The sequence below is a fragment of the Aethalodelphis obliquidens genome, unplaced genomic scaffold (genome assembly GCF_003676395.1).
Source record: "Aethalodelphis obliquidens isolate GAN/ISIS:26980383/991018 unplaced genomic scaffold, ASM367639v1 scaffold67, whole genome shotgun sequence".
Lineage (NCBI taxonomy): Eukaryota > Metazoa > Chordata > Mammalia > Artiodactyla > Delphinidae > Aethalodelphis > Aethalodelphis obliquidens.
Window position 1 is genome coordinate 4,645,427 of NW_020838011.1, and position 27,147 is coordinate 4,672,573.

Here is a 27,147-nt window from a genome sequence, read left to right on the forward strand (position 1 = left end):
TATCTTCATGTTTAAATTGGTATAGTATGTTACATTTATTCCTTTTAAATAGCTATAATTATTTCTGGCATAGGCATTTAAGAACACACTTAATGAGAACCAATTATTATCATTAATTTAGTTCCTGATGTTCTTATGCTACTGTACTACAAGCATGTAGAAGTTGTATATTTGCCAGATGCCAGAAATATAAGCCTCATACTGTAATAGAAACAAAAAAGAACATATGTGTGAAAATTCACAGTGTGGTGAGCGCATTTCCTTTTTTTCCTTTCCCTCCTCCAGAGCCGAATTCGTAGGATGTGGAATGACACGGTCCGAAAGCAGTCAGAGTCTTCCTTCATTACTGGAGATATAAACAGTTCAGCATCACTCAACAGAGGTAATTAGAAATAAGTTTTCATATTCACTCTTTTTTGTGATTACTTTAAGAAGTTCTTAAATGCATTGCTGTATTTGCAACTTCTGGACCTTGTTCCATGTGATAGGAATATTGCAAGGATATAAAACCTGGTTGAGTGTAGTAGTGTGTTCCATTATTCATAAGCCTTTTTGTTTTTTCAATCCAGAATTTTCAGGAGATCTTTTCTGAAAGTAAGTTAAAAAGTGAGAAACTTCTTTCTCTAGTCATCTGCCACTGTTATAAACTGGTGAGCTGTCAGGCCTCATTGGAAGCAGTGAAAATGGGCAATTATGTAGCTATATAGTCTGCTAGACATCATAGAGTTCCACATTACCCCACGTATAGAGCAATTTCATAGTCTTTGTGGAAGTAAAATTATACTCTCTAATACATACTTAAGGCAACCTGTGTATTTGGGGAAAAATCCCACCTAATCTTAATATCAAAAAGATGTGTCCAGATAATATTGGATATTTAAAGATACAGAAGAAAAAACCCACTATATATAAATCTTATATATATATAAAATGATTTTTTTGGTGTGTATGTGCTTCTGGTTAAAATGCTTCTGGGGTATCATTTTGGTTTTGAAAATGAAGTTCCCTTAATCTACTATTTTGTTTGTGGTTGATCTTTTTATTGCCTCTGTCTCTCTCTTTCTCCCTCTTCTCCCCCTCCCCACTGTGTGTGTGTGTGTGTGTGTGTGTGTGATTAAAATTAAATTGACTGCAGTAAAAATGAGTAGATATAATGTTTGTGGAGAGCTAGAGTACACTACACTCTGTACAGGGAAATCTTTAGAATACACTTTTATCTGGGGGGTGGTGCTTCTATGAGCACATTCTAATTGCACTGTCCTAAAAGAGACATTTTTTAATGCATATATTCAGTGGTTATTTTTATGATTGACATTGTTATTTTTTTTAGCCTCTAAGCTAGAATTATTTGTTTGTTCTAAACCTGTTTCTGAGAGCTTTCTGTTATATTAAATGCTACTTAGAAACAATTTAATAATTATGGTTTACAATTAAGAAAGATTCAGATGCTGGTGCTGTTAATTACTTTTACTCAAGTAAGTTGCATCTTATTTATATAAAAGAAGTTACAACAAGTAGTGTCTAAGTTGAATTTGATATAGGGATTCATCCATATTATATTTAATTTTGATTGATTTACATACTTTTATTTGTGGTAGTGATATAGTTAACTATAAGCTAGTAATGATATTAAATTTTCTACATCACTTTTGCTTAAGTTAAAACAGTGAGTGCAAATATTCCGCCAAATCTGAAGAAAATACATTAAAATAAAACAATTACCTTCTTTTATTTTGTTTCATTTTTAGTTTATTTTACATAATATCTCTTAAGTATTCTTCTCATTTTAAGTTTAGTTTTACTGGTTAGTTTGTGAAAATTTAAATATGAATACTTTTAACTTTCTGACATACTTCCTAAACCACAGAGAACAGATTACTTACACATGCCTCCAAAGTTTAGGAACAAATTTGCTTTCATAGTGACAGATTTTTCTTTTTACTTTAAATAATACATAGAAATAATACATAGAAAATTTACAGTATGTTCCTTTAAGAAAACTATCCTTATTAATAAGATTTATTATTAGAAGTATCTTGCATCTAACGGTCACAGCAGCCATAGGATAAGTGTCATTTAAACAAAAGATGAGATTTAATTTTAATGATGCACTGTTTATTTGCCTACTGTGAAGACAGATAAAATATGTAAAATAACTATTTGGTTTAGCATTATGATCTAAATTTATGTAAAGATAATAAGGTATGCAGCTTTATTAAAAATTATTTTAAATGAATAATTTTTATGACCTTGATTTTTAAGGTCAATCACATTATATAACATTGCTGTGCCCTTTTTAGTTCCTTCTCAGAAAGTTCAACTTGGAATATGTGCTATGAGGATGACTAGGTCAATTTGAAATATATTTATAGAAAATAATATTTTATATTGTCTGATTATATGTTTAAGTCTGTTTTTAAAATCTTTAGCTCTAAAAGATATTTCTTAAAGTTATTGAAGAAAGGGTATAAAATTTCTTGTGACATCCAATAAGTTACTTTGATGATGGCTTTGGGGAGGGGGTTAAATTGAATTTATGACTTGTATGTTCATGCAGTGATCTTTTCCTTCAGCATATATATTCTTCCTTTCACTCAGTGACTTTAATGGTGGTAGACATCATAATAATCTTCCTGATCTCCTATATTAATTTCCTAGTTCCCCTAGTCAGAAACTTCTCATTTTATTCTCATCTCATTATTTTTTATCTTAGATGAGTGCAGTATTTTAAAATTTTATTTCTTCATATTATATCTCTGAAGCTAGTCTTTAACTTCCTTCTTTAATCTTGTCTTATTTCCCAGGGTCCTATCCTCCCTGCATTCAGGCGTGTGTATCATATTTAGGTAGGTGGCATCCAAGATTCACCTTTCCAGATAAACAGTTCAGTCACCTCAGCAACATAATTATTCACATCTATTTATTCAAAAAATTATATTCCCTATTATTAAAATAAAATGTTAGGCACTGCATTTTTATATCTTCCTGTACAGTATTCTAACTTCCCATTCATTCTTAGTTTCTTACAGCTGCAATTTTTTTTTTTTAATTCCAACTCCATTTTCCTTTCTTTCTAACAGATATATTAAATCTCTTATGTTTGCTTTTAGAGTACTTCTGACCTTTGAAAACTACAAGAAGTTGTCTAAAAATTAGTCCTATTTTCACTTCAGGTTTTCTTTCCTATTCATAATCACTGCTCAATTCATCAAAAGAATAATTATTTTAAAATTCTGTACGTCTTATCACCTATTCTTCCAAACAAGAATCCATCAGTATCATCTTTGGGATTCATTAAGAATAAAGCATCTACCATGCAGTGCAGAAATCTTTCTCAGTGGTTTTTATTTTTTCAAATCATCTCTAATATTCTGTTCTTGAACCAGCTTGTTACATCCTATGTATCAGTTTACCTGTCCAGATTTCCCAATGTGATAAATTTGATTACTATTGGGATTTTACTCCTTGTAATCAAGCAAGACCTTGGAACATTTGTTGATAATTTTCAATTTATGTAATCATTCTTATATATTCTCTTTGGGATTTTGTTATTTGGTCACCTCATCTCTTTAAAAACTTTCATTACATTGCCTTTTGAATATATTTATGAAAATGTTTTCCAGGTGTTCTCTATACATTTTCAAAATTTTTTCTTCTGCTGACTTGTTTGCTACAATGCTACACACTCATACGAAGCCAGAATTTCTTGAGGGCAATACCCAATACTCCAGGGTTACCATCAAGTTAACTTCACCGATGCCGCTGTATACACAGGTAGAAGGAGCTTTTTGAGAGCCCTAAGGTGATGGTTGATTACAGAGAGTTTCAAGGAAAGTTAACTCTTATCCAAACCCAAGTTTCACAAACCCCACAGGAGGGTTTATTCATTTGTTCATTTAAACATATACAATTTGCACATACCTCGAAGACAGTCCTCAATCCCCAAGCTCCTCCCAGGCCAATAGAACTCTAATCCAAATTTCTGGAAGCTCTAAGTTCCCGATAGTAGTAGAAACGATTTGCAGCTAAGGTAATCTTTTTCACCTGTATCCCCTACCCACAATCTCTGCTAGCCAAACAGCATTCTGAGCGATTTAGATTAACAATACCTATAAAACTTGAGTTTGATCCAAAAATGAAGCATTTGGCGAGAAATTTCTCTGGTAGTTCAATTAATTGTTAAACATTTCCATTCTTTCTGTAGATTTATGTGGAAATTGGGATTTTTCTGAAATGAGACTTTACTAGGCTTTATCATCATGAATAATATAATTGCATTTCCCACTTTCTTTTTTTTAATAAGTTGAATCGACATCAGAAATTTCAGTTTAAAATCAAGGTTTGCTAGGTAGCTGCTACCAATATGGTATTGCTATATGAATTACCAAAAGGTGGCCCCCCTCCCAGCTGTGGATTGCAAAAATGTGCCACATCTGAGTGTCAGAATTAGCAAAAAGGCATTTCTCCTTCTGCAACAATGACTTGGCCTGTATTGTGGGGTTTTATTTCCCCTACCTCCCATTCTCCATCTTACCAACCTCCCACACAAGTTAATGCAATATAGATTTTTATTCATGGAGATCTGACCAGTAAAGCTATATTTATTTAAGCCATATTTAAGTGTTATATGGCAGAAGAATGTCTAATCTGTAGTTGTTTTTTGCATAGAAGTTTTGAGTAAGGAGTTTTAACCCAGTGACTTTGGGTAAATTGCTTAACTTCTCAGTGTCTATGTAATAGGGATATAAACAGTACCCACGTCAGAGGGACTCTGAGAGGACTGAGTTAATATGTGTTAATTGCTTACAACATGCCAGGGACATAATAAGTACTATTATTATTCTATTCAGAAGTTCACTTATATTTTCTAACAAATGAAAACTGGTCCTTGCCAGTGCTCTCAAGAATGTTATTAAAATTCATCATTCACTACCAAAGGTTTCTTTTCCTTTGTATTTCCTAATAATAATAGGTGGGAGGAATTAAGTGGTTACCTGAATGTCAAGTAAAAGAAATAATTTACCTAAAATGATGCTCCCCTTGATGCTAACAAAAGGAAATAAACTCATAAAACTGAATTATCTCTTTTAAATTAGAAATTAAATGCAAATTACATCTGCATAGTTGTACTTTCCATTTTTGATTTGTAACTATATTTTAGCAATGAGGAAATAAAGGTACGATATTTCTTCTCCCTACCTTAGATAATGATATAAACAAGCACTGCCTTCTCTTTCCTCCAAGCGCTCCTACCCTTCAGAGGTTTAGAGAACACTAGTTAGACAGGCCTGCTAAATAACCAGTTATGTAGCAGAGTAGGGATGTGACTCATTCCCTTTTTAAACTCATATCTTCTCAGAGCCTGTATTGTCTTTCCCAGGAGGCTGGTCACTGGCACGGATGAAACTTCACAATAAATCACCTGCTGTCTCATTAATATTCAGGCTACTAAACATATTTTGTTTTTATGTTTTTAAAGAAAAATACAAGTGAAAAGGTATAAGTGGTGTTCACCGCGATTAATGATTTCTATAAATTAAAGCTACTAGGGTGAACACGCAAACTCATTCACTCCATTTTATTAATGTTAGTAAATATAATTTGGCTTATATGCCTAAAGTGTCATATTGCCCCAAAGCCTTGCTGTTTTGAAGGATTATAAAATCATTTGTTATAAATATTAACCAGATTCTAATATAATCTGACATTTGTCAAATTTGCAGAAACAGTTAATCATATGCCTAAGAGTACTTCTTGCATAGCTAACAAATCAGACTAGGCTATATAACAAATTATTTTTTGTTTTGAGAAAGTATTACAATGATATGAGCACAAATATAATAAGTGTCCCATGGCATGGAGAAATTTTTCATTTGACATTCGCCATTATATTTATATCTAGTATTTTTTGACCTTTATATTCTTGATTGTAAATGAGGCAACAGTGATTTCTGTGTTAATTTCTTTCCTTTGAATGTGTCCTCAATAATCAGAAAATGTACAATAAAATAAGGATATCTTCTGTTTCAGGAAAATCAGTTTAATATACAAAAGCAAAATAGGTACAGATTTTAAAAAGTGAGTTGCTGCATCAAATAGATAATTAAACAATACTACTAATACCCTGATTCCTAATTCTAGGAGACCAAATAACTTTCAGAATGAACTTTTCATTGTAAAATGGAATATATTAAATATTGATTTCTAGTCAATCTGGGGCAAATGTTCTTTCTATAAATTGTTAGCAGGAACTGAAAAAGAAAAACTTTTAAAATGCTTGCCCAGTGAGTCCTTCTTATGTTTTGTTCTTAACTTTGTCTCTTTGTTCAGAATCCTTGAAATCATCCAGCCTCTCACAGTCAGCTACACAATATTAAAAATGGTTTTATTATTATTATTATTATTATTGTTTTCAAAGATCCCTTCACGAAGGCTTATTTATGTAGAGTAGATTTCTCATTTTTATGATTTATTATCTTACTGCCTTTATATATAGTTAGCAGTATCTCTTACCTCTTTGTTATAAATCAGACAAGCCACAGTGGGTTACCTTGATAACTTCTAAATATGGTGCTATAGAACATTTCCAATTGGTTTTAAAATATTACTGTTTTGTATAAGTTGCTGAGAATGTAATTTTTTTTAGAAAACAGTATCTTTTTTGAGAACTAAATGTGAATACTACAACTTATCTTCAGAAATTCGTGGTATTCTTTTCTCTGATAGAACACAATGTGCCTCTTTATACTCTTGGTGAAGTTGGGATTTCTCCTTTAGTGTGTGTAACTATCATTTACCTGTTTTACACTGTTCAGTATTTATTATCCATTATCTTTATATCCATGAAGAACCTGGGTTTTCTGGCAATTTGTCCAAAATCACATGGCTAATAAAGAACACAATCTAAATTCCAAACGAGGGCTTTCTGACCACGCAGCCCTACTTACAATAATAAAAATGTTCGTTATTTTCTTATGATGACAGTTTTACATGAAGCTTGCTGAAGACTAGAATTAGGTTTCCAAGAATGTATTTCAGAATGATTTTTATCACCTCATGGAAATAAGATATTCTTAAAGCATAATTATTCACATCTTTATTTCTTAATTTCCTTGATGTACTATTCATTTCTTTCCACTTTATTTTGTTATAAGTGCAATTCTTTAGAGTGGATTCATTCATCCTATTTACTTAGGGAAGGAGAAGCTTTAAAATATTGTGAATATATGGGGAGATGGATTGACCAATAACATCTTTTTACAAAACTATTTGATATCAAATATGCTGAATTACTATACATAACTGTTCAGTTGTAGGACTTAGATTGCAAGAATTTTATAATCATTCTTTTCTCCTGGAAGTTCTCAAATACCAAAAATCTCAAGATATTTTATTAGTAGAATCCTTTTATCTTTAATTTTTAATTTCTTATATTTCAGTAAAAGGATAAATATTTTGGTCAGAGCAAAGACTGTGTTTAAAAAATCTGGTAAATAGCTTCTGCCTATAATCATTTAGTAATAGAACCAAAGATATAACTTTCCCAAATCTCCGTACTCCTGAATTTGATATTCTTTGAAACTGTGTCCTCTGTCAGGGCAATATAATAATGCCTAGAACAGATAGGAAATTTATTTGAGTTGACTTCAAATAGGTAGTGATAATGTTATAAATTAAACTTCTTATTACTTTTATGTGCTAATTCCAGTTTTTTAAAAACTATGAAATGCCTTATAATTCAAATTTTAAAAGCAAAAAAAACTGGACTGTACCTCTCATCTGGAAAAATATTCCTACTGTATTATAAGCATAAAATTGTGATGCTATAAATGCGGTATATAATAACCAAAGTTAACTAAAAGTCATCACTTGTTCAGATTATTTTTTTCTAAGAAATAGATTATATTAACCTATATCTGCTATTTGAAAGTGAATAGAAGTTAGTTCATTTACATGAAAAATTAAAATATGGAAATGGAATATATGTTTAGCATAAGAAGATCTTAGAAAAAAAAGATACTTAAATACCAATAATTGTGTATTATCCAAGATAGCCCCTGTTTATTGCACACTGAGACTTGCACTTTATATAGTTCAGCCTTATATACTGCATGCCATTTAAAAATAAGTGTTTATGTGATAGGCTCTCCTATAATCTTCATAATAGACTTTCCTCATAGTTTATTATTATAAGGAATGTGGGTGCTTTAAAAACTAAAACAAGTTACCCATCACATTCATAGATAGTAATTTATAACCCCAGAAAAATCACTGGAGAACTAAGAAAGATTTAAAAGGATATACAGATTGAAGGAAGACAATTAGTCTTGATGTAGAAAAATAGAAACAATATGTTTCCTGAAACAGTCTCAGTCTAAACAGAACAGAGCTGGTTATGATTATATGACAAAATAAGCCTTCTCTGAACAACATAATCAAGAATCTCTTTATTCATAGATATCTTGTTTTAATTCATATCTACTTTTCTGTCACATACTTTTTTTCAAATAAATTTCCAAATATAAAATTCAGGTTTTAGCTGGTATAGACTTTCTGCATACGAGTTTGTAAAATTTGTACAATATAAGAAAATATACCAATAGAGGGCAGAGAAGTATATGAAAAGTCATATTTTCTTCAAATTGGTAAATTATTTTATATTGTTAAGTAGTTATACTTTCCTTTGTTCTGAGGTTTGTTTTATTCAGCAAAACTTCACAAGCAGTGTGAATTTACAAATAAAATGTAAAGCAGTGTGTGATTTACAAATAAACACAGCTGTGGGAATGACTACATTCTTACTAGAAAGAAATGGAATTTACTGCTATTTTACCTGTGGATAAGCATACTTGACCCATTATCTTTGGGCTCAGTATTCTTTGTTTTGAGTACTATGCCAATGTATTGAAAATATCCAAGTTAAAAGCACACAGAAATACATGACTTTGACCACAAAAAATGAGTTTTACAGATGAATGACTGAGTAGTATAGGTTCATCATTTCTACTTGCAAATCAGCCACTCTCTATACTGTAAAACAAAGATTCGTCAAGAATTATGATTTCTAAGCCTACCACTGTTGTCTAGAGCAATCAGAAAACATAAGAGCTCTGAGAAGCTTCTTTTTCAATAAAAAACAATAATGAGTATCTAATGGTATCAGTTTCTCCATTGCAGCACAACCGGGTTGTGTTGAATTTCAGGGCAAAAAAAAAAAAAATGTATATACATAAAATAATACTTTAAAGCTTTTAGAAGAAAATATACTTTAGATTTTAGGTTAAAGGAGTTCTTGAAAACAAAGATCATAAATTATAAGAAAAAGACAGATAAGAGTCCTATCTCAAAATTTAAACAGTACTCAAAACAGGTGAACTACTGGAAGGAGGTGTAAACAATACATATAAAAAACAAAATGTTAATGCATATATTGTATCAATAAATAATCAATACATAAAATTCAACAACCTAATATGTATGTGGGCAAAAGATAAGAACAGGCAATTCACAGAATAAGAAACCTTTACAACCAATAAATATATGAAAAATTATTCCATCTGTCTGGTAATCAGGAAAATGCAAAGTATAACAGTAATATGAGATACTTCATACTCTATCAAATTGGCAAAATGTCAGCCTGACAATACCATGTCCTAGCAAGAATTTAAGAAATATACACTGCTTATGGGAAGTGTGAATTGATACATACATATTTGACAGCATTGTGGCAATATGTTGTAAAATGAAAATGTGGACCACATATGACCTAGGAATTTTACTTCTAAATGTTTATTGTAGAAAAACCCATGTATCTGATGAAGAAGACATGTATAAAGCCAATTAGTGCAAAATAAGGGAGAACAGAATACGTAATTTCTAGGGTTCCCAACTCTAAAGCTTTGAATTTACATATTGAAATAGAGGCAACACCTCTACATTCAGAATATTTCATTTTATACTGAACTAACAATGACCCGATCGGTACTCTGGAGAAGACATGTCATTGAAATCCATATTAATAGATTCCCAGTGAATGAATTAGCTATTAAAAGAAACTGAAGTATCCCTGAACCATTTGAAAGAAATTTAATAGGCAGGTTGATTAAAATTTAATAGCTAACTTGTTGGCTATTAAAAGTGCACAGTGTGATAAATCAAGATGTCAGCTCTTCAATTTATGACTTTAGAAAAAAATGATGAAAAAGATTTTGACTTTCAATAAAGCATTTCTTTGACACTTTGTAATTTCATTAATTGTTTGAATAAAAACAGTAAAAAATATAAAATTATGGTTTCTATGGCTTTAAAACTTGTATAACTTTTAAGGATAGTATGCAGATTATTTTAGCTTTGTTTATTATTATAAACAACTTGGTCTTGATTAATATGGCTGTCTCTATTTTATAAAGTAGCCCTTTAAAATTGAACTAATCATTGCTTACACTGGCTTTCTGTAGATTGCATGTGTACTGATATTGTTTTGTTACATAGAAAAGCAAAAAATAGGAAACAAAATATTTAAAATAGAAAATGCCTATTGAATCAGTTCTCCACAGTTCTAGAAGTCTCTTTTATCTATTTACTTTTATTTTTGTTTGTTTATTTATGTTATGTGAATTAATATGTGAATATGAAAATAAAATAATTGAACATTACAGAAAAGCATATTATGAAAAAGTAGTGCACTCCTATAAGGCTCCTAATAAAATTTTGTTGAAACATATTTTTGGGAGAGGGTGCTAAAAAATGTTTGAAAATCGCTGATATAAATATGTTTAAGAAAAACTATCAGTCATGTGTGACCTTGAATAAATTATGAACATCTCTGGACCTGCATTTCTTTACATATTGAGCGATGATAGTAGATTAGATAAGATTAAAATCTTATTCCATTGTAAATTCTGGATTATAACCATTCTCCATTATGTTATACTGCAATTGATTAGGTGATACTTACATACATAAGATATATTTTGGGTATTCTGAATCATTTTTTCCAGTTTTCTTGTTTATATTATAGGTCACTCGCCAAAGAAAGAGACATGTCTTTTTTCCTGTATACTTCTTTTCTTAAATATTGAAAAGGAAGTAAAAGCCTCAGGACCCTTTCACCGGAAAGAAGTGCAGGCATGTGTGTGCACAACAGAGCACACAAACATACACCAAAAGCATTTTACATACAATTTTAAGGGTTTCACAACTTCATAGATACCATCTCCTGGTGAAAGATTCCTTGCCTTACACTGAAGTTAGTATTCTAATTCTATAGAAAATACCATCATTAGTGAAATTATTTTTACTTGTTACAAAATGAAGTCTCTGCTTTCGGCCAAAATTAATGTGGCCCAAAGCAAAACAAAACCCAAGCACAAAGCTGAAAACAAAAGCACAAAGTCATCACTCAGTAGTAACTCTGCTGTGTGTATAACTCTGACTTGTATGCTCAGTCGATATATATAATGAAAATGACTTCATAAAAGAAAAATATGTCAAACCAAAGGAGAGAGAACCATGAGGGAATTAAGTGGAGGATGAGGTACATTAAGAAAGAAAGAATCATCCAGGTAAAGCTATTTTATTGAAATAAAACAGAACATTTACCATGTTACATGTTTATACATAAAAATTTGAAAATTGACGTATATTGGTATGTGACTATTAGAGAATGGTGTATTCACTTGGTTCATTAGATCACCGAGGTCTTAATTTATAAAACTTTGCCCATTCAGTATGATAAAATAAGAATGTAACTACATTTTTTAAAAAATGAAGTGTGAGGGGCGAGCAGAGTGATAGTTCAAGTTATTTTAAGAGCTTTTCAGTATACTTTTGTTAGCCTGCTGTCAAGAAGAAACGTTGTTTGAATTATGTTTCTGAATGATATAATATAGATTCAAGTGAGATCCAACTGTCACCTTGTTTCAGATCTGTTCTTTACTTCACAGTTTCAAAGCAGGCAGATCTGCCTTGGAGTTTCAGTCCTCAATTACATGTTCACATTGAACTGACCTAGGCAGTGCTGTCATTCAGGGCCTCCCAATGTCAAAACACCTATTTTATTTTCATAAGGAAAGAAATGTAGCAGTTTTGTGGTAAAAACTACACATTTGAAAAGTGTACTCATTATTCCATTCAAATTTCACTCATTTAAAAACTTTTATATCAAAAACATCAGTCTTCAGGTATAAAGTTAAAAGAAAAAAAACCTCTTCTTAAAATGATTATCTGTGATTTTAAACTTAGTCTTTTTTCAGTAACTTACTGTCTTACAAAAAAATCATCAGAAAAACTTCCCTAAGTTTTTCAGTGTGGAATATGAAAATCCTCTTTTGCTTTCTATCATGCTTTCACCAGAAATAAAGATTTTGTGCTTGGTCTTCTGTCGATAGCCTTGTTAATGATTCACATATGTTGAAATTCAATGTTAATTCCTTTTCCATGGTTTTATGAAAGAGCTGACCCTTGTTTCTGATAGCAAATATGCAGGTATGACTAGACTGTAGCCAGGATTTAAGGACTCAGAGAATTAAAGAACAGCTATTTTTCACAGCCACCTTGAGCTGTTTTACCCTATTTTAGCTTTTTTGAGTCATGGCAGGTTGTACTGTTTTTTTCCCCTCTAATTAATATCTTCAGTTAGTATTCAGGTAGCATTTTCTATTTCCAAATAATTATATGAATGTTTATCTTTGCTTTAAAAGTTTCAGTATTATGGCCACTGGTGTAGTATTAGAAGGAAATAAATCACATTAGAAATTAGACAAATGGCACTCTTCAAAAATTTACTCAAAATATAAAACTATTCGTAATTGATAAAATGACTTTCGTTTTCGTATTTTCAGGATGCCATGGATTTCACATAAATTTTTTCTTTAATTAAGGAAATATTTATTGTGCTCTAAGAACTAACCTAGACATGCGGTATAGAGCAGTGAAAAAACAAAAACCCTATGTATTCCCTGTTTTCCTGGGGTTTACATTCCAGTGAAATTAGCACATAAACATGCTTTTCACATACATAGGCTGTAACTACCTCCCAGCATCAACTGATTTGTGTCTTCAAACTGACTAACCAGTAAGCTTAACTTTTCAGCTGAAAAACAGTGACAGATGGTCTGTAAACACTGATCTTCTTGGAAGTCTTCAGCAATTTCACAGCTATTAGAAGGGAAGTTTACAAATCAGAAGTTAGTTGGAGGTAAGAGAAAGAGGCAGGATGGACAGAACCTTGGAAAATAGTATCAGAATTCAAAGTGACCCTATTAAATTGGAGAAGCAGCTAGAAGCAAACAGAATAGACTTAGGCAAAGACAAGTGAAATGCAGTGCAGCTACAGAGAAAAGACAAAAGTAACTGTGCACATAAAAGATGAAGGTAGACAGGTTCTGTGCAGGTTTTTAGGAAAAGATCTAGGCATTGGCAACAAGCAGGTTTTTTTAGCACAGACGGTGCTACCTTTAAAAAGTATAACTGAAATGCCTAAATGTGAGTGGGTACTGTAGGAAACACTTTCTAGGAAAATTGCTCTTGTTTGGCATGCCAACAGGAAAAATGGCCTCTTGAGGTCACAGCAAGCTGTGAGTGTCCATTAAAAATTATTAACTTCTTACACTAGGTGAATCAAATGAGGGATAATTGTTCAGTTATTCAGACATCTCCCTCATTCTTTCAAACTAGCAAACTCATAGAGCTTACCCATAACCTTACATTCTTTGCAAAACATTAATCACCAAACTTTACATCCTGCTCTGTAGTTCCTGTGACTGAGCCCTCACTTGTGTTATAACTCTCCACTTTCAGGACTAAATCAGTTTCAGTGACACTAATTATGTTAGTTTTAAATGGTATATGAAGTATAAAGATGAGCAATAGTTAAAAAGCAGCTTAATTTAAATAGTGATTCTTTTTCTATCAGGAAAAAATGTCCTTAATACCAAGGATAAAAAGAAAACTGACTTTATTTTTGTTTTAAATTGTTTTAATGTGTTTGTGTGATTTTAGATTTAATGGCAGGTAGATCTCCAATCATGTCACTCATTAGGGCTGTAGATTAGTAACAGATTCTGTGTTGCACCCGGATTTGAGGAAGCACCCTACCAAAGCCATGTGGCGGGGACTGAATATTGTTCCATTTCACCAACATTGTGTCATAATACAGCTGTATACCAATCCATTTCTGCTATTGTTGCTTGCCTTTCTAGCTCAGCAGGAATTGATGAGATAAATAAGTGAACTTTAAAATTCAGTCTTCCTATATTAGATTTCACTGATATAAGTGCTTTAAATTTAAAGTACATTCAAAAATTAGAAAAACACTAAGAAAAACTGAAAAGGAACTTTATGCTAAGAAAGCTAGAACCAGATTTTCTATACAAATTGTGATAGCTTTGTTAGAATTCCATTATGGAGCTCCATTTTTGTATGATTAAACTTTTTTTATTCTCACATTATTAGCTTTTTTGTAAACTGAACGCTAAACAGAAACCAAAATATTGAGTCACCTGCTTCTTGCTTATGCTTGATTCTTCCCAACTCAATTGTTTCCTTATTCTAACGTATAGATCATCTTTTTTTAAATTACATTCTTTTATCATTTATTTATTAGTTTTTGAATTCAGGTAAATTGACATATTAACATTATACTAGTTTCAGGTGTATAACAATTAAATACTTGTATATATTATGAAATGGTCACCACAATGAGTCTAGTTCACATTCATCACCATAAATAATTACAGTTTTTTTTTCTTCTGATGAGAACTTTTAAGCAGATCATCTTCTTTTACATCAGCAGGTAAAAAAAAGGAATATTTTCTTTTATAAGCTATATGAAGCCAGAGAAAAAAGTGACGAGCCATCTTTCCAGCCTACTGTTTGTTTTCCAGTTAGTTTAAATTACATAATGTGTAGGAATAAAAGGAATGTGTAGAGATGTACATATAAGTCCCAGACATAAAGATCTTACCCTTATTTGATCTATAAGGAAGTGTAAAGAGTTTGAGCAATTTTATATTTTTAAGGTTTTTACCCTAGTTCATTTTAAGTTGCTTACACCTTTCATTTTTTATTTAAATGCTTATTTAGAGTAACTTTAGAAGACAGCTACTTGTGTTAGAAGACTAACTTTCCTTTTTACTTGAGAAAAGGCTGCAATAATAAATATTAGGTAGCAGATACAATTTACAGGTAGTTTGCTTTCTAAAAATGTTGGGCAGACCAAATCCTGTCTCAAACAATTAATCTTAAATTTGTGTAACATCAACAATATCCATGTTTAAGATTAACAGTATTCCATTTCTTATCTGAAAGGCACCATAGCCAACTCTTTTTAGCTTTTCATACTAATATACCATGTATTTAATTCATCAATGGGAAACAATAATCTGATATGCCCATTATATGATAAATTGAAGATCTGTCATCTCACTGTGTAAAGACATCTAAATGTATATGAAGTACAATTTCAGCAAATATTCATCAAGCACACGGAAAACTTCTGTGTTAGTTCTATGCTAGTTCTTTGCAGAATGTGTAGGATGCAAACATATGGCTTATTTCCTGATAAAACTGAAACTTTCTAGCTCTAGAGATCAGACAAGCTTTATTGTCCTTTAAATCAATAGTTCACTTTCCCAATTTTGAGGTTAAAATATTTATTTGACTGGTAATTTACTATAAAACAAAGAGTTATGATTAAGAAAAAATTAAAACTGCCATGGCCAAGTTTTCCATTTTCATTTTTTTAACATTTCTATGAGTGACTGAATGTTCTTGTCATATTCATTCAATATAGATTACTTTTTATTTTGTTGTAGATTCACTTGCAGTTGTATGAAATGATACAGAGATTATGTACCTTTTACCCAGTTTCCCTCAATAATATCTTGTAAAACTGTACTACAGTGTTACAGCCAGGATATTGACATTGAAACAGTCCTCCAATTTTGTTCAGATTTCTTCTATTTTACTTGTATTTAATTGTATCTGTGTGTGTGTGTGTGTGTGTGTGTGTGTGTTTAGTTCACTGCAATTCTATCACAAGAGTAAGTTTGTGTATCCACGACCATAGCCAAGATACAGAGTCATTCCATCACCTCAAGGATGCCTCATGCTGCCCTTTTATTACCATACGCACCTCCCTCCCGTTTGCATTTTTAAACCCTGGCAACCACTAATCTATTCTCCATTTCTATAATTTTGTCATTTCAAGAATATATGTATTTATAGAATCATTCAGTTTTTGAATTGTCTCTTTTACCCAGTATAATTCTCTAGAAATTCATCCAGGTCATTATGTGTATTGATAGTTGTTCCTTTTTATTCCTGAGTAATATTCCATGGTATGGATGTGCCACAGATTGTTTAACTGTTCACCAGTTGAAGGACATCTGGGCTCTTTCCCATTACGGGCTATTACAAATAAAGCTGCCATGACCATTCATCTGTAGGTTTTTGTGTGAACATAAATTTCCAGTTCTCTGGGATAAATGTTCAAGAGTACAATTGCTGGGTGGTATGGTAATTGCACGTTTAGTTTTATAAGAAGCTGCCAAACTGTTTTTCAGAGGAGCTGTACTATTTTACATTCCTACCAGCAAAGTACGAGTGATCCAGTTTCTCTTCATCCATGCCAGCATTTTTGTCACCACCATTTTTAAGTGTGTAATGATATCTCATTATGGTTTTAACCTGTATTTTCCTAATGACTAATAACAGTTATTTTCTCATTATGAGCTTGTTTGCCACCTGTATACCCTCTTCCATAAAATGTGTGTTTATACCTTTGGCCCATTTTCTAATTGGATTGTTTTTGGTTTTGTTTCTTGTTGATTGTTTTTTACTGTTGACCTTTGGGAGTTGTCCAAAGTCCCATATATCCCAGATACTATTCCTTTGTTGGATTGCAAATATTTGTAAATTTGTTTGCAAGTATTTTCTCCTGTTCTATATATTTCTATTCTCTAATATATATATTTAAATTAATACATACCTGTGTTTTCAACCTATCCTTATATAATTTGTGTTTTTCTTTCTTCATTTTTCTTTTCTTTATCATCTAACACAAACATACATTCTGCCTATCATTTCCATACATGGCCTAATTATATTTAATAAAACTGTCATTCTCAATTTTTTGCTTTTTTGGTTAAATGACTCTTGAGGGTGGGAGGTTGTAAGCATACTGACAGTATGTTAGAGATTAAGTACATCTGTTCATAAAGAGATGAAAGAGTTTAACTTTGTTACTTTGCTATGCCAAAGTCCAAACAACCAGTTGGAAAATGGAAAATGGAATTATATGTATTGCTTGATACCATGAAGTTAATATTTTATTTAAAATATTTAAAAATAATATCCTTATGATTATTTTATCAGATTTGTAAGTTCACCTAATTAGTATGCTTACTATGGTGTACTAATAAGTGTGATTGCATTTTAGTTTATTTCAATTTAAAGAATTCTTCTTCATAGAATTTTAAGTAATGTCAAAATCTTCTGTTGTGTCAACAGCTGCTCTCCAAATGAGTGTTTTATCATAAATGTTGCCTTTTATTATTTCATTGAAAACAACCCAATGGTTTCCGTGATTGAGGGAATGTTTTGTTTAATTTTAACTTTTCTTTCTGTGTTTTAAACTTTTCTTTCAGCTTTTGTTTTGTGTTATATGTTTTGTTTATACGAAGACTATATTTTGCTTTTTTTTTAAATTTTTCATTTTTAGCAAGCATGGGAATATATTTTTGCTTACACTCTGGGAAAGAGAAGACCCTAAATGTGGCTTAATCAACATTGTAAATCATTTAATTTCTTTCCCATTGAGTTGGATACGTGCCTTGATGGAAACGTGTGCTTTAGTGGCATATATTTTTGAGTCTAACTAGCTGCCTGCCTGTAATCAGGACTATATCAACTGTTGTCATTCTAAATGTTTCCTTTCCTTTTTTTCAAACACATTTGCCTGATTGACCTTTTTTTTTTCTCTGTCTTTCTATGGGGCTGCTCCAGGAGCCATGGCTAATCATCTTATAAGCAATGCTCTGCTTCGTCCGCATGGTACTAACAATCCCTATAATACATTGCTTGGGGAACCGGCGGTCTGTAACAACCCTTCTGTCAGCATGTACAACGCACAAGGTGTGCTGGAGTTTATTTTAATTTTTTCAAGTGAGAGTCCCAGTTTATGTAGCTTTTGTGGCCACATTCTATTTTTCTTTCTTTCTTCCTGCCTTTTCTTTCTTTTGGAAGCAGATGCACAGACTCTTTTTGCCTTCCACCCCTCTTGGTGCTTTTATTTTCCATTTTCCTTAGGTTTTCCTTAGTAAGAAATGGATTCCTTCCTTCTGATAAACAAATGCTTGATTCATCAATATGTTTTTGTTTCTCTGTAATGTTGTAAAGTGTATTGTGGTTTGTCAGTACTTTTCTTGTTGTTGATTGATTTCTATATTAAATACCTATGTATTCATTTTAAGAAATGAGATATTTGCCTAAGGTAAGTAAGATAAAGGAAGACTTGGTTCAGCAATCTTAAGATCAAGAAAGTAATCTTACTCTGTTATACCATGAATCACACTCTAGGCACAAACATCACTACAGATGAAAGCACTTAGATCAACTCCATGGAAAACACTGAAATAAGCTGTGGTGGAAAGAACAGTGAATTGAACAGTAGCAGATCAGGTTCTACCATAGCTTGATATTGCCTCTATGAACTGGCTCAGGAAGGTCATGAAATGCTTTTTCTACTGTGACTGCATGTTAAAAACAAAGGTTTTAAATATGGTTGCTCTGTATATCCTCCAACTTTAAATGATTTAAAAATTTAATTGTATCTCAAACACATAAGCATAAATCTCTTTAAAACCACTTACAATCTAAGCATTTTTACATGACTTTTTACCTTTTCTAAGCTAAAAAATGTATTGGGGTATAAGAAATTTAAAATATTCATATCATAAATAAAGTGACCACAGGAAAAATTTATTCAAGTAAAAGTGTCATAAAAGAAAAATTTTAGTCAGTGATACACCTATTTAAAATTATATTTGAAAGAAAATTCACAATAACAGAGACTTTGGTGGTTCCTTCAAATTGGATGAGACAGATTAGCAATATTTTAAATTTTTCCCAGGCAATCTTGAATAAAATTTCTATTATCCTCTTTGGGAATCTGTGTGTGTGTGTGTGTGTGTGTGTGTGTGTGTGTGTGTGTGTGTGTGCGTGCGTGTGTGTGTGTTTCTTCTCAGTCAGAGGTAAAAGATTAGTGGCATGAGTGCGAAAAACTTGGTGTGCATGCTTATTCCAGAAAAGCATGTTTGTTGCAACATGGTCATTGGGTGTATAAAACCATCTGAGTTTCCCAGGTGACACCTTGTCAGATACGAAGGATAATTTTAAATTTAAGGATAATTTTAAATTTAAATTTCAAAAATACCAAAGCCAGTAAGTCAGAAGTGACTTCAGGAATAGTCAAGTTGTTTTTCAATAGGATTAAATAATTAAGCAAACTGTCAGTTTTATCCAGTTTCTTAAGGGCCTACACCTAAGAATCATAGACTTAGAATCAAAAGAAGAGATAGAACTCATTGAATCCTCTGTTCCACATTGTGGACGTTCTGTCAACCTGTGCTTAAGTATTTCCTCTAATGAGGCCCTTCCTACCTCGGGATTTTATATATTCAATTGTTGAAGTGCTCCATTCGTTATAAATATTTTTTCTTTCCACCAAGTCGAAATTTGCCTGTGGCTGTGATGCTTAGGTTTGCCTTCTAGAACAAAGATGAGCAGAGCATTTTTCTGCTGTCTGTGGCAATCCTTTAAATATTTGAAGGCAGTTAATCTGGCTTCTTTTAGTCCTCCATTTTCTAGTAAAGCAACCTCAGTGCTATCAGGAGGAGAAAGTTTCTTCATGGTTGTCCCCCTTTACATTGTCTACCATTTGTCAATGTCCCTATTTCATTGTAGCACTCAGTGATGTGTATATTACATAATGCACTAAATGTGGTTTGTCAGAACAATTTTGCAGACCTTATAGAGTCTTGTTTGGGTTTTTCCCTTTATTTTCATTGGGCTAAATGACATAAGTGTGTCATTAGAGTATTTTAAATTGTTCTGACATATTAATAAGTTTTGAATGATGTTAAATGAAGATTTACACCATATTTGCATATTAAATCTATTCTACATTATTCACCTTATACAAAGAGTTGTTGGAAATTGTTTTAAAATAAGTAATAGTTTAGATCATATTTTGTTTAGCTTTTTTGATTATTCAGATATAATTTCTAATGTCTTAAATAATGAAAAACTAACAATCATTAATCTGTATGTTTTCCTTAATTCAGTATCTGCCTTCTTGTCTTATCTTACTCCTGGTATCCTAAATTAGGAGATTTTTCTAAGGATGGAACACTATTATAAACACTATCCAAGAGAAATTCTCACGACAAAATTTAAAATAATACCATATAAATCCAAAGTTTTATTCCTATCGAGCCTATTACTGAATATTGCTATTAAGATTATAAAAAAATACACAAAGGATTCTTCAGAATGGATTTGATGTTTATGCCAGTAAATTAAATTCTACTGACTTTTCTTAAAAACAAAAGTAAATAATTTTATTATTGGTTTTCAGAGTCAGAAATGGAATTGTTCAACTACTTTATGTTTTAATATTTTTGAGATATTAAGAAACTATGGTAGTGCTTAAAATAATTTTTTTACCACTGAACAAAAAACTTGGTGATTGTCATATTGCTACTAATCTTATGCTTTCAGATGAATGCACTTATATTCTTACTGGCAAGGTGAAATCTTACATGAAATATAGGTGGCTCGGTATGTACTGGAGTGGATTATGTTGAATTACCACTTGGTTCTGTTCTGTTGGTCCTTTAATTCTGTTGTACCAATGCCATTCAAGCAAAGAAGCATTCAGATTTAAAGTATCCATTTTTGTTTGTGATGCCTTTATTTAAAATATGTAAAGATATGTTACAGTATTACTAATGCATATAGAGTTAGGAATAAAGATAAATAATATAATTTTGTTATATTAGATTCAGATTCTATCTGTGGAAATATTTAAAACTTCATGCATAGTACTTCTGGACCATTATCTTCTTGTCAGTATTGGAGAATTTAGTTTTTGTTAGATAAATCTCATTATAGATTAACCTGTCAACAAAATGTAATATAGAGAAGTCATGCTTTTACAAGTTAATTTACATTTTAAAGTAACTGAATTCAATTCTAAAACTTTAAAGAAAAACATATCTCTAGGATGGGATATAGTGAAGAATACATTATAGTTGTCAAGAATACAAGGTTATAGTATAAAGTATATAAATAAATATTCTATTATAGCTTTCAAAGCCTAAGGCAGATGTGAGGAGAAGGAGGTAGATAGTAGTGCACGGAGGCAATCTAGAAGATTCCCATTATGATCCCAGTTCTGCCACTGTTAGCAGAAGTGGCGTTAGATAAGGCTCAGTCTCTTTTGGTTGAAGCTTCCTCATCTTAAAAAGCAGGAACTGAACTTCAGTTATCTCTTATGTGCTTTCCAGTTCTAAAATGTTATCATTTACGGAAGGAGCCATAATGAGCCTACTAGCAATTTCCATCTGTTGCTATACTAGTTTGGCTTTTTATTTCCAATTCTCTTTCTAAATGTGTTTTGAAACTTTAGAAGAAATTTTCTCTGCATTTTGAAATATTGTTGGTCTTTTGCTGAGAAGCAAGTCGACTTTTAAAGTACAAAAACAGTATCTCTAAAGCAACGGCTAAATTATAACAAGTTGGAATCTCTTGAAATGATACAGCCCAATGACATCGCTGGTTTTTATTTTGTAATGATTTAACCTTCTTATAAACAAAATCAGCAAGAGCAGGTTTTTTGACAGGATTAATATATGAGGGTTTTCTTTTTTTAAATAATTTTGCTACTATTGTTTTTAGAGGATTAACTTTTAAAATGTTAGATTGCATATGATTGTGCAACAGTCCAGAAGAAAACCTGATATTGATTGGTGGTATTTTTTCCCCCCTCACATTTTCTTGATACAGAATAATGGTTGCATTTAGCCTTTTTCTTTCTCCATAGTTATACAACTTTTGAATATGAGCTCCAGAAATGACAGTATCGATCAGTATAATTTACAAATGATAAAAAGCACTTGTATAGGTACAGTGGGAGAAAAATAACCTTTGTACATGAAAAAAAAAGATACATAAGAGAAAACACAATTATGAAAAGTTCAAACTGTGGTATTTTTCTCTGTATATAAACAAAAGAATTTATTTATAATCTTGCTGAAAAATTTTAAAGTTAAATGACATTCCTTAGAAGCAAATATGTCCTAACCTATACACACACACATATACATAATACTGAATTTTAGTTGTGGAAATAGTCATAGCTTGCCCTCAAGATTTTACTCTCTTTGGTTGGTGTGATAATTTTAACTTTAAAATAAGTGTGTATTTGTTTGAAATTTACAAACTGCAGAAACGCTTATTAAAGACTCATTAGCATGTATTATGGGGGTTTCTTATTTTCTAACTAACATTTCAGTATTTTTAATTATGATAAACCATGTAACACAGACTCATGAATTTTGGGGCAGTGGAACTATTTCCTTTGACTCTTTTTTCTGCATATCATCAATTTGCTTTTTACTCATGTTTCTTCTACTGTCGCTGTAAGCTTACTTGTTGTTTTTTCTTTCCTTTTCTTCATGCTGTCGTTTAGAGCCCTACAGAGAGACAAGTATGGGAGTAAAGCTAAACATTGCATATCAAATGTAATTTTTTTTAGTTCACTTTTATTGCATCACATATAGATGATGTAGTTATTAAAAACAGTTCATCTCACAATTTAAAAACTAAAGAACCTATGAATCAACTTATATAAATATATGTTAATAGAGATTAGACGCTTTTGTTGTCTGATTCTTTTATTGTGTCACATAACATAGTTGTTAAGTCTCATGTAATGTTTGTGTGAGTTAAATTGTTTTTAAATTAAGCATTTATTTTTGCTAAGTAATTCATAAACTTTTAATTTTCATTACTACATTCCATCATACAAATACATGCAACATACCCAGTTTATTTAACTATGGCTGTTTTCAAGCCATACCCAATGCATTGACAACAGAAGTAATAAACACATGTTTCAATGCATCAGTTGCTCAACCATAACCATCAAGCCTACCATAGCAGCCTCTGCAGCAGCAATCACCCATCACATATGGCCCTTTAAAAAGCATTTACTTTTATTTTTTCTTAACATTGTGGATTTGTCTACAAGATATCTTATAACATGAAAATAAATCGCTTCACCCTATGTCTGTGATGGCTGCTTTTTTAATGTATTTAATGCATTGCTATTTTTGAAAACTGTGTTACTTGAATACAGAGTATGCATCAGAAGTCCATATAAAAATTGTTATATTTGGGATACTTTATTTAAACAAGTAATGAACTAGTTGTTTTGGTAAACATAACTGCATCACAGATATAGAATGAATGCTATATTTTCACAAGTTAGTGATGTTTTGACAAGTTTAATAGAATTCTTCAATTAATTGTTCTATAAAGAAATACCCTTTATTATTTAGCAGTATTTGTTAAATGTTTGTGTTTTATTTTCTTTTGTGTTTGCATTTGGAGAGATTTATGGAACTATTATAGATCCTTGGATTTCTGTTCGTTCAAGAAAATGCAAAAACCTTGAAGAAGCATGTGGTCAAATTTATTTCACTGCAGCTGTTTCTTCCCAGAATAAGACATTTAATCTCTTTTAAACCCAAAGTTTAATATGCACACAAAGTCATCACTCGTTATGAAATGGAACCTTTAATACTGACACTGTGTTTTTAGGAATCAGATCCCCCATGTCTTTACACAGTCTTTTGTAGAATTGTCTAATGACCCTAAACAATTACTAATGGATTAATATATAATAGTAACGAAAGTACTTATAGCAGAAAAAAAAATTGGAAAGTAAATCCAAATATTTTTTTTTGAAAATTCCTATGTGCAAATTACTTTGAAGTGCCATTTATTTGACTAGGCATTATTTCATGACTATATCATTCTGACAGATTTAACATAATCCTTTTGTGGTTTTGTGTGTAGGGATTATTTTCAATCTTATAAATTACGTATCAGATCATTAGAGCCTGCTCAAATCTTTTACTTTGACCAGTATATTCAGAGTACCACACATGAATTATGTTAATTTTATACCTATTTCAATTTTAAGACAGCACATAAAATTAAAGGTAATGAATTATTGGATTGACTTTGGTGTGTATAAATTGAAAGCTATGAATGACTACAGCAAAATTTTGCGTTTTTTTCCCTAAGTTATAACCAAATATGTTTCAAATACTGTCAAACAATGTTTGTGTGGAAATTGCAAATTTATAGGGTTTTTTTAAATTCTTTTAAAGATTTACTTTAAATACTTCTTTTCTGTTTATAAGATTTCTATCAATTGTCCAAGTATCATATATATATATATAGATATATATATATATAGATATGTACATACAGATTTAATATTTTTTTATTTCCAAACATTTTATACTTAATTAAAATTGCTAGCAATTTATACATACTTCATAGTCGGGTGTTTTCGCTTTTGTGTTTGTGTGTGTGTTCTATGGCCAATTGGATATAAATGTCATAATGTTTTGTAATCTTTTTCAGAGGGGCTTCTGAACAATGCCAGGGATACAAGTGTCATGGATACTCTACCACTGAATGGTAACCATGGCAATAGTTACAGCATTGCCAGTGGCGAATACTTGAGCAACTGTGTGCAAATCATAGACCGTGGCTATAACCATAACGAGACCGCCCTAGAGAAAAAGATTCTGAAGGAACTCACTTCCAACTATATCCCGTCTTACCTGAATAACCATGAGCGCTCCAGCGAACAGAACAGGAATCTGATGAACAAGCTGGTGAATAACCTGGGCAGTGGGAGTGAAGATGATGCCATTGTCCTGGATGATGCCACCTCCTTTAACCATGAGGAGAGTCTGGGCCTAGAACTAATTCATGAGGAATCTGATGCTCCTTTGCTGCCCCCAAGAGTTTACTCCACAGAGAACCACCAGCCACATCATTACACCAGAAGGCGGATCCCCCAAGACCACAGTGAGAGCTTTTTCCCTTTGCTAACCAACGAGCACACAGAAGATCTCCAGTCACCCCATAGGGACTCTCTCTACACCAGCATGCCGGCACTGGCTGGTGTGCCCGCCGCAGAGAGCGTTACCACCAGCACCCAGACCGAACCCCCACTGGCCAAATGTGGTGATGCCGAAGATGTTTACTACAAAAGCATGCCAAACCTAGGCTCCAGAAACCACATCCATCAGCTGCATACCTACTACCAGCTAGGCCGCGGTAGCAGTGACGGATTTATAGTTCCTCCAAACAAAGATGGGACCCCTCCAGAGGGGAGTTCAAAAGGACCTGCTCATTTGGTCACTAGCCTATAGAAGATGACAGAAATTTAAGCCAACAAAACTGCTAACACCTGGTTGACTGTTCTGAGTTGATATAAGCAGTGGTAATAATGTGTGTACTCCTAAATATGCTGTTCTTAAACGACAAACACAAACTCTCAGACTTCTTTTTTTTTTTTTTTTTAAACTGGGATTTTTTTAGGTCAGCCCAGGGGAGAAAGATCATTGCTGAAATTCCCCTGTGCCAGCTTCTTTCCTGTCCTCCCCCCCTCAGATGGAGACTTCATTATGTTAATGAACGAGATTTGAAGAAGATGGCGCTCATTGTGGCCTTGTTGAATTATGTTGTGTTTGTTCTAACATCTCTGATGCTCTGTTACTATAATTACAAGGACCTGATTTTTTAAAAGGCCAAAACATTTGTCTGAAAATTAGTAACAATGCTGCATCTAGATTGGAGTGCTGCACAAACATAAAATCAAAGCAAACTATCACATAGTGGTTTTTAGTCGCTCACAACCTGAATTCACCACAGCAGGAATAGCTGAGGTGTACAAAATAAAACAACAAAATCGATAATGAAATGGAGGGGAATTCTAGAATTATATGCTAAATGCATATTTTATGATTTGCTGTATTAACTGATGATAAAACTAATGGCAGAAAAAAATTTGAACAATTCTATGTAATGTACAGATACTAGCATTGCACATGTAGTCTGCTTTCTGTTCCTCCAGAATTTGAGTCCTGTTAATGTAGTGGAAAAAAAAGAAATTTTCTTTTTCTTTCGTGCTGGTCTTGCAAGTTTGTCTACCAGTAAGAGAGCAAAGTTTCCTTCCTTTCTTCTTTTTTTCTTCATTTTCTTTTCTTTCTTTCTTTCGTTCTTTTTTTTTTTTTTTTTTGCTTTTTTTCTTTAAAATTTCACATGGCAAAAAATAAATAAATAAATAAAATAAATAAATGAAGCTATCACTTTATAAGAATCATTTTCTAGTAATACAAACAAATTATTTTTTACAAAAAAAATAAAATAAATAAAATTAGACTTCCTTCCCTCACTATATATCTTTATTCAGTCAGAATATTTCCAAGAACATTTTTGCAATTAGAGCAGGAAGAACTTTTCTGTTTACAGTGCACATCTGTTGTAATGCAAAACATATTTGGCAAGCAGTTCATCACTAAGAGAGTAGCTATGATTCTAGAAGTAAAGAGGTGTCAATAGAACTAGTGGGGCTTCTGCATGTGAGAAATGGTATCCCATGGGTGTGAAAGTGCTGAATGCTCAGTCTGTTCCCCAAGTGGGCACCTGCACTACCAATTTTTAAAAGAAATTCACTCCCTCGTAGAAAGAATTGAAAGGTCAATTATTTTGAACTGATTTTTTTAAAAACTTCTGTTTATTAACAGGAAAATTTATTTATTTGACAGGATTTTAAGTAATGTAGGAATACAAGAGGTAAATTAGCAGCACATATAATTTTTTTTAAATTTATGATCCATTTTGTATGGTCTCAAAGTTGGATGACCTCATTACTAATATTTGTTGTAAAAGTGAAACTTGTTTGCCAACCAATAAACAACTGATTGAGATTTAGAAGATATTGTATTGATGTATGTACTATATGATTAATTATTCTTTTCATTTTTCTCGTCTTTC

At 31.8% G+C, this 27,147-nt stretch overlaps 1 protein-coding gene across 3 annotated transcripts in view; it reads left to right on the forward strand.

Annotated features, from left to right (window-relative positions):
• The window catches only part of ADGRL3 (adhesion G protein-coupled receptor L3), an 864,166-nt gene extending 837,796 nt beyond the window's left edge, over nt 1-26,370 (forward strand). Inside the window, exons 22-25 of one of the 3 annotated variants that reach the window (XM_027089632.1) lie at nt 286-382; nt 18,007-18,135; nt 22,754-22,805; nt 24,721-26,370. In XM_027089632.1, the coding sequence (XP_026945433.1) occupies nt 286-382; nt 18,007-18,135; nt 22,754-22,805; nt 24,721-24,781 (339 nt within the window). In that variant the 3' untranslated portion in view covers nt 24,782-26,370. The remainder of the gene's footprint in view (nt 1-285; nt 383-18,006; nt 18,136-22,753; nt 22,806-24,720) is intronic. The other 2 variants (XM_027089631.1, XM_027089633.1) reach the window with 2 other exon arrangements.
• The last annotated feature ends 777 nt before the right edge of the window (nt 26,371-27,147 follow it).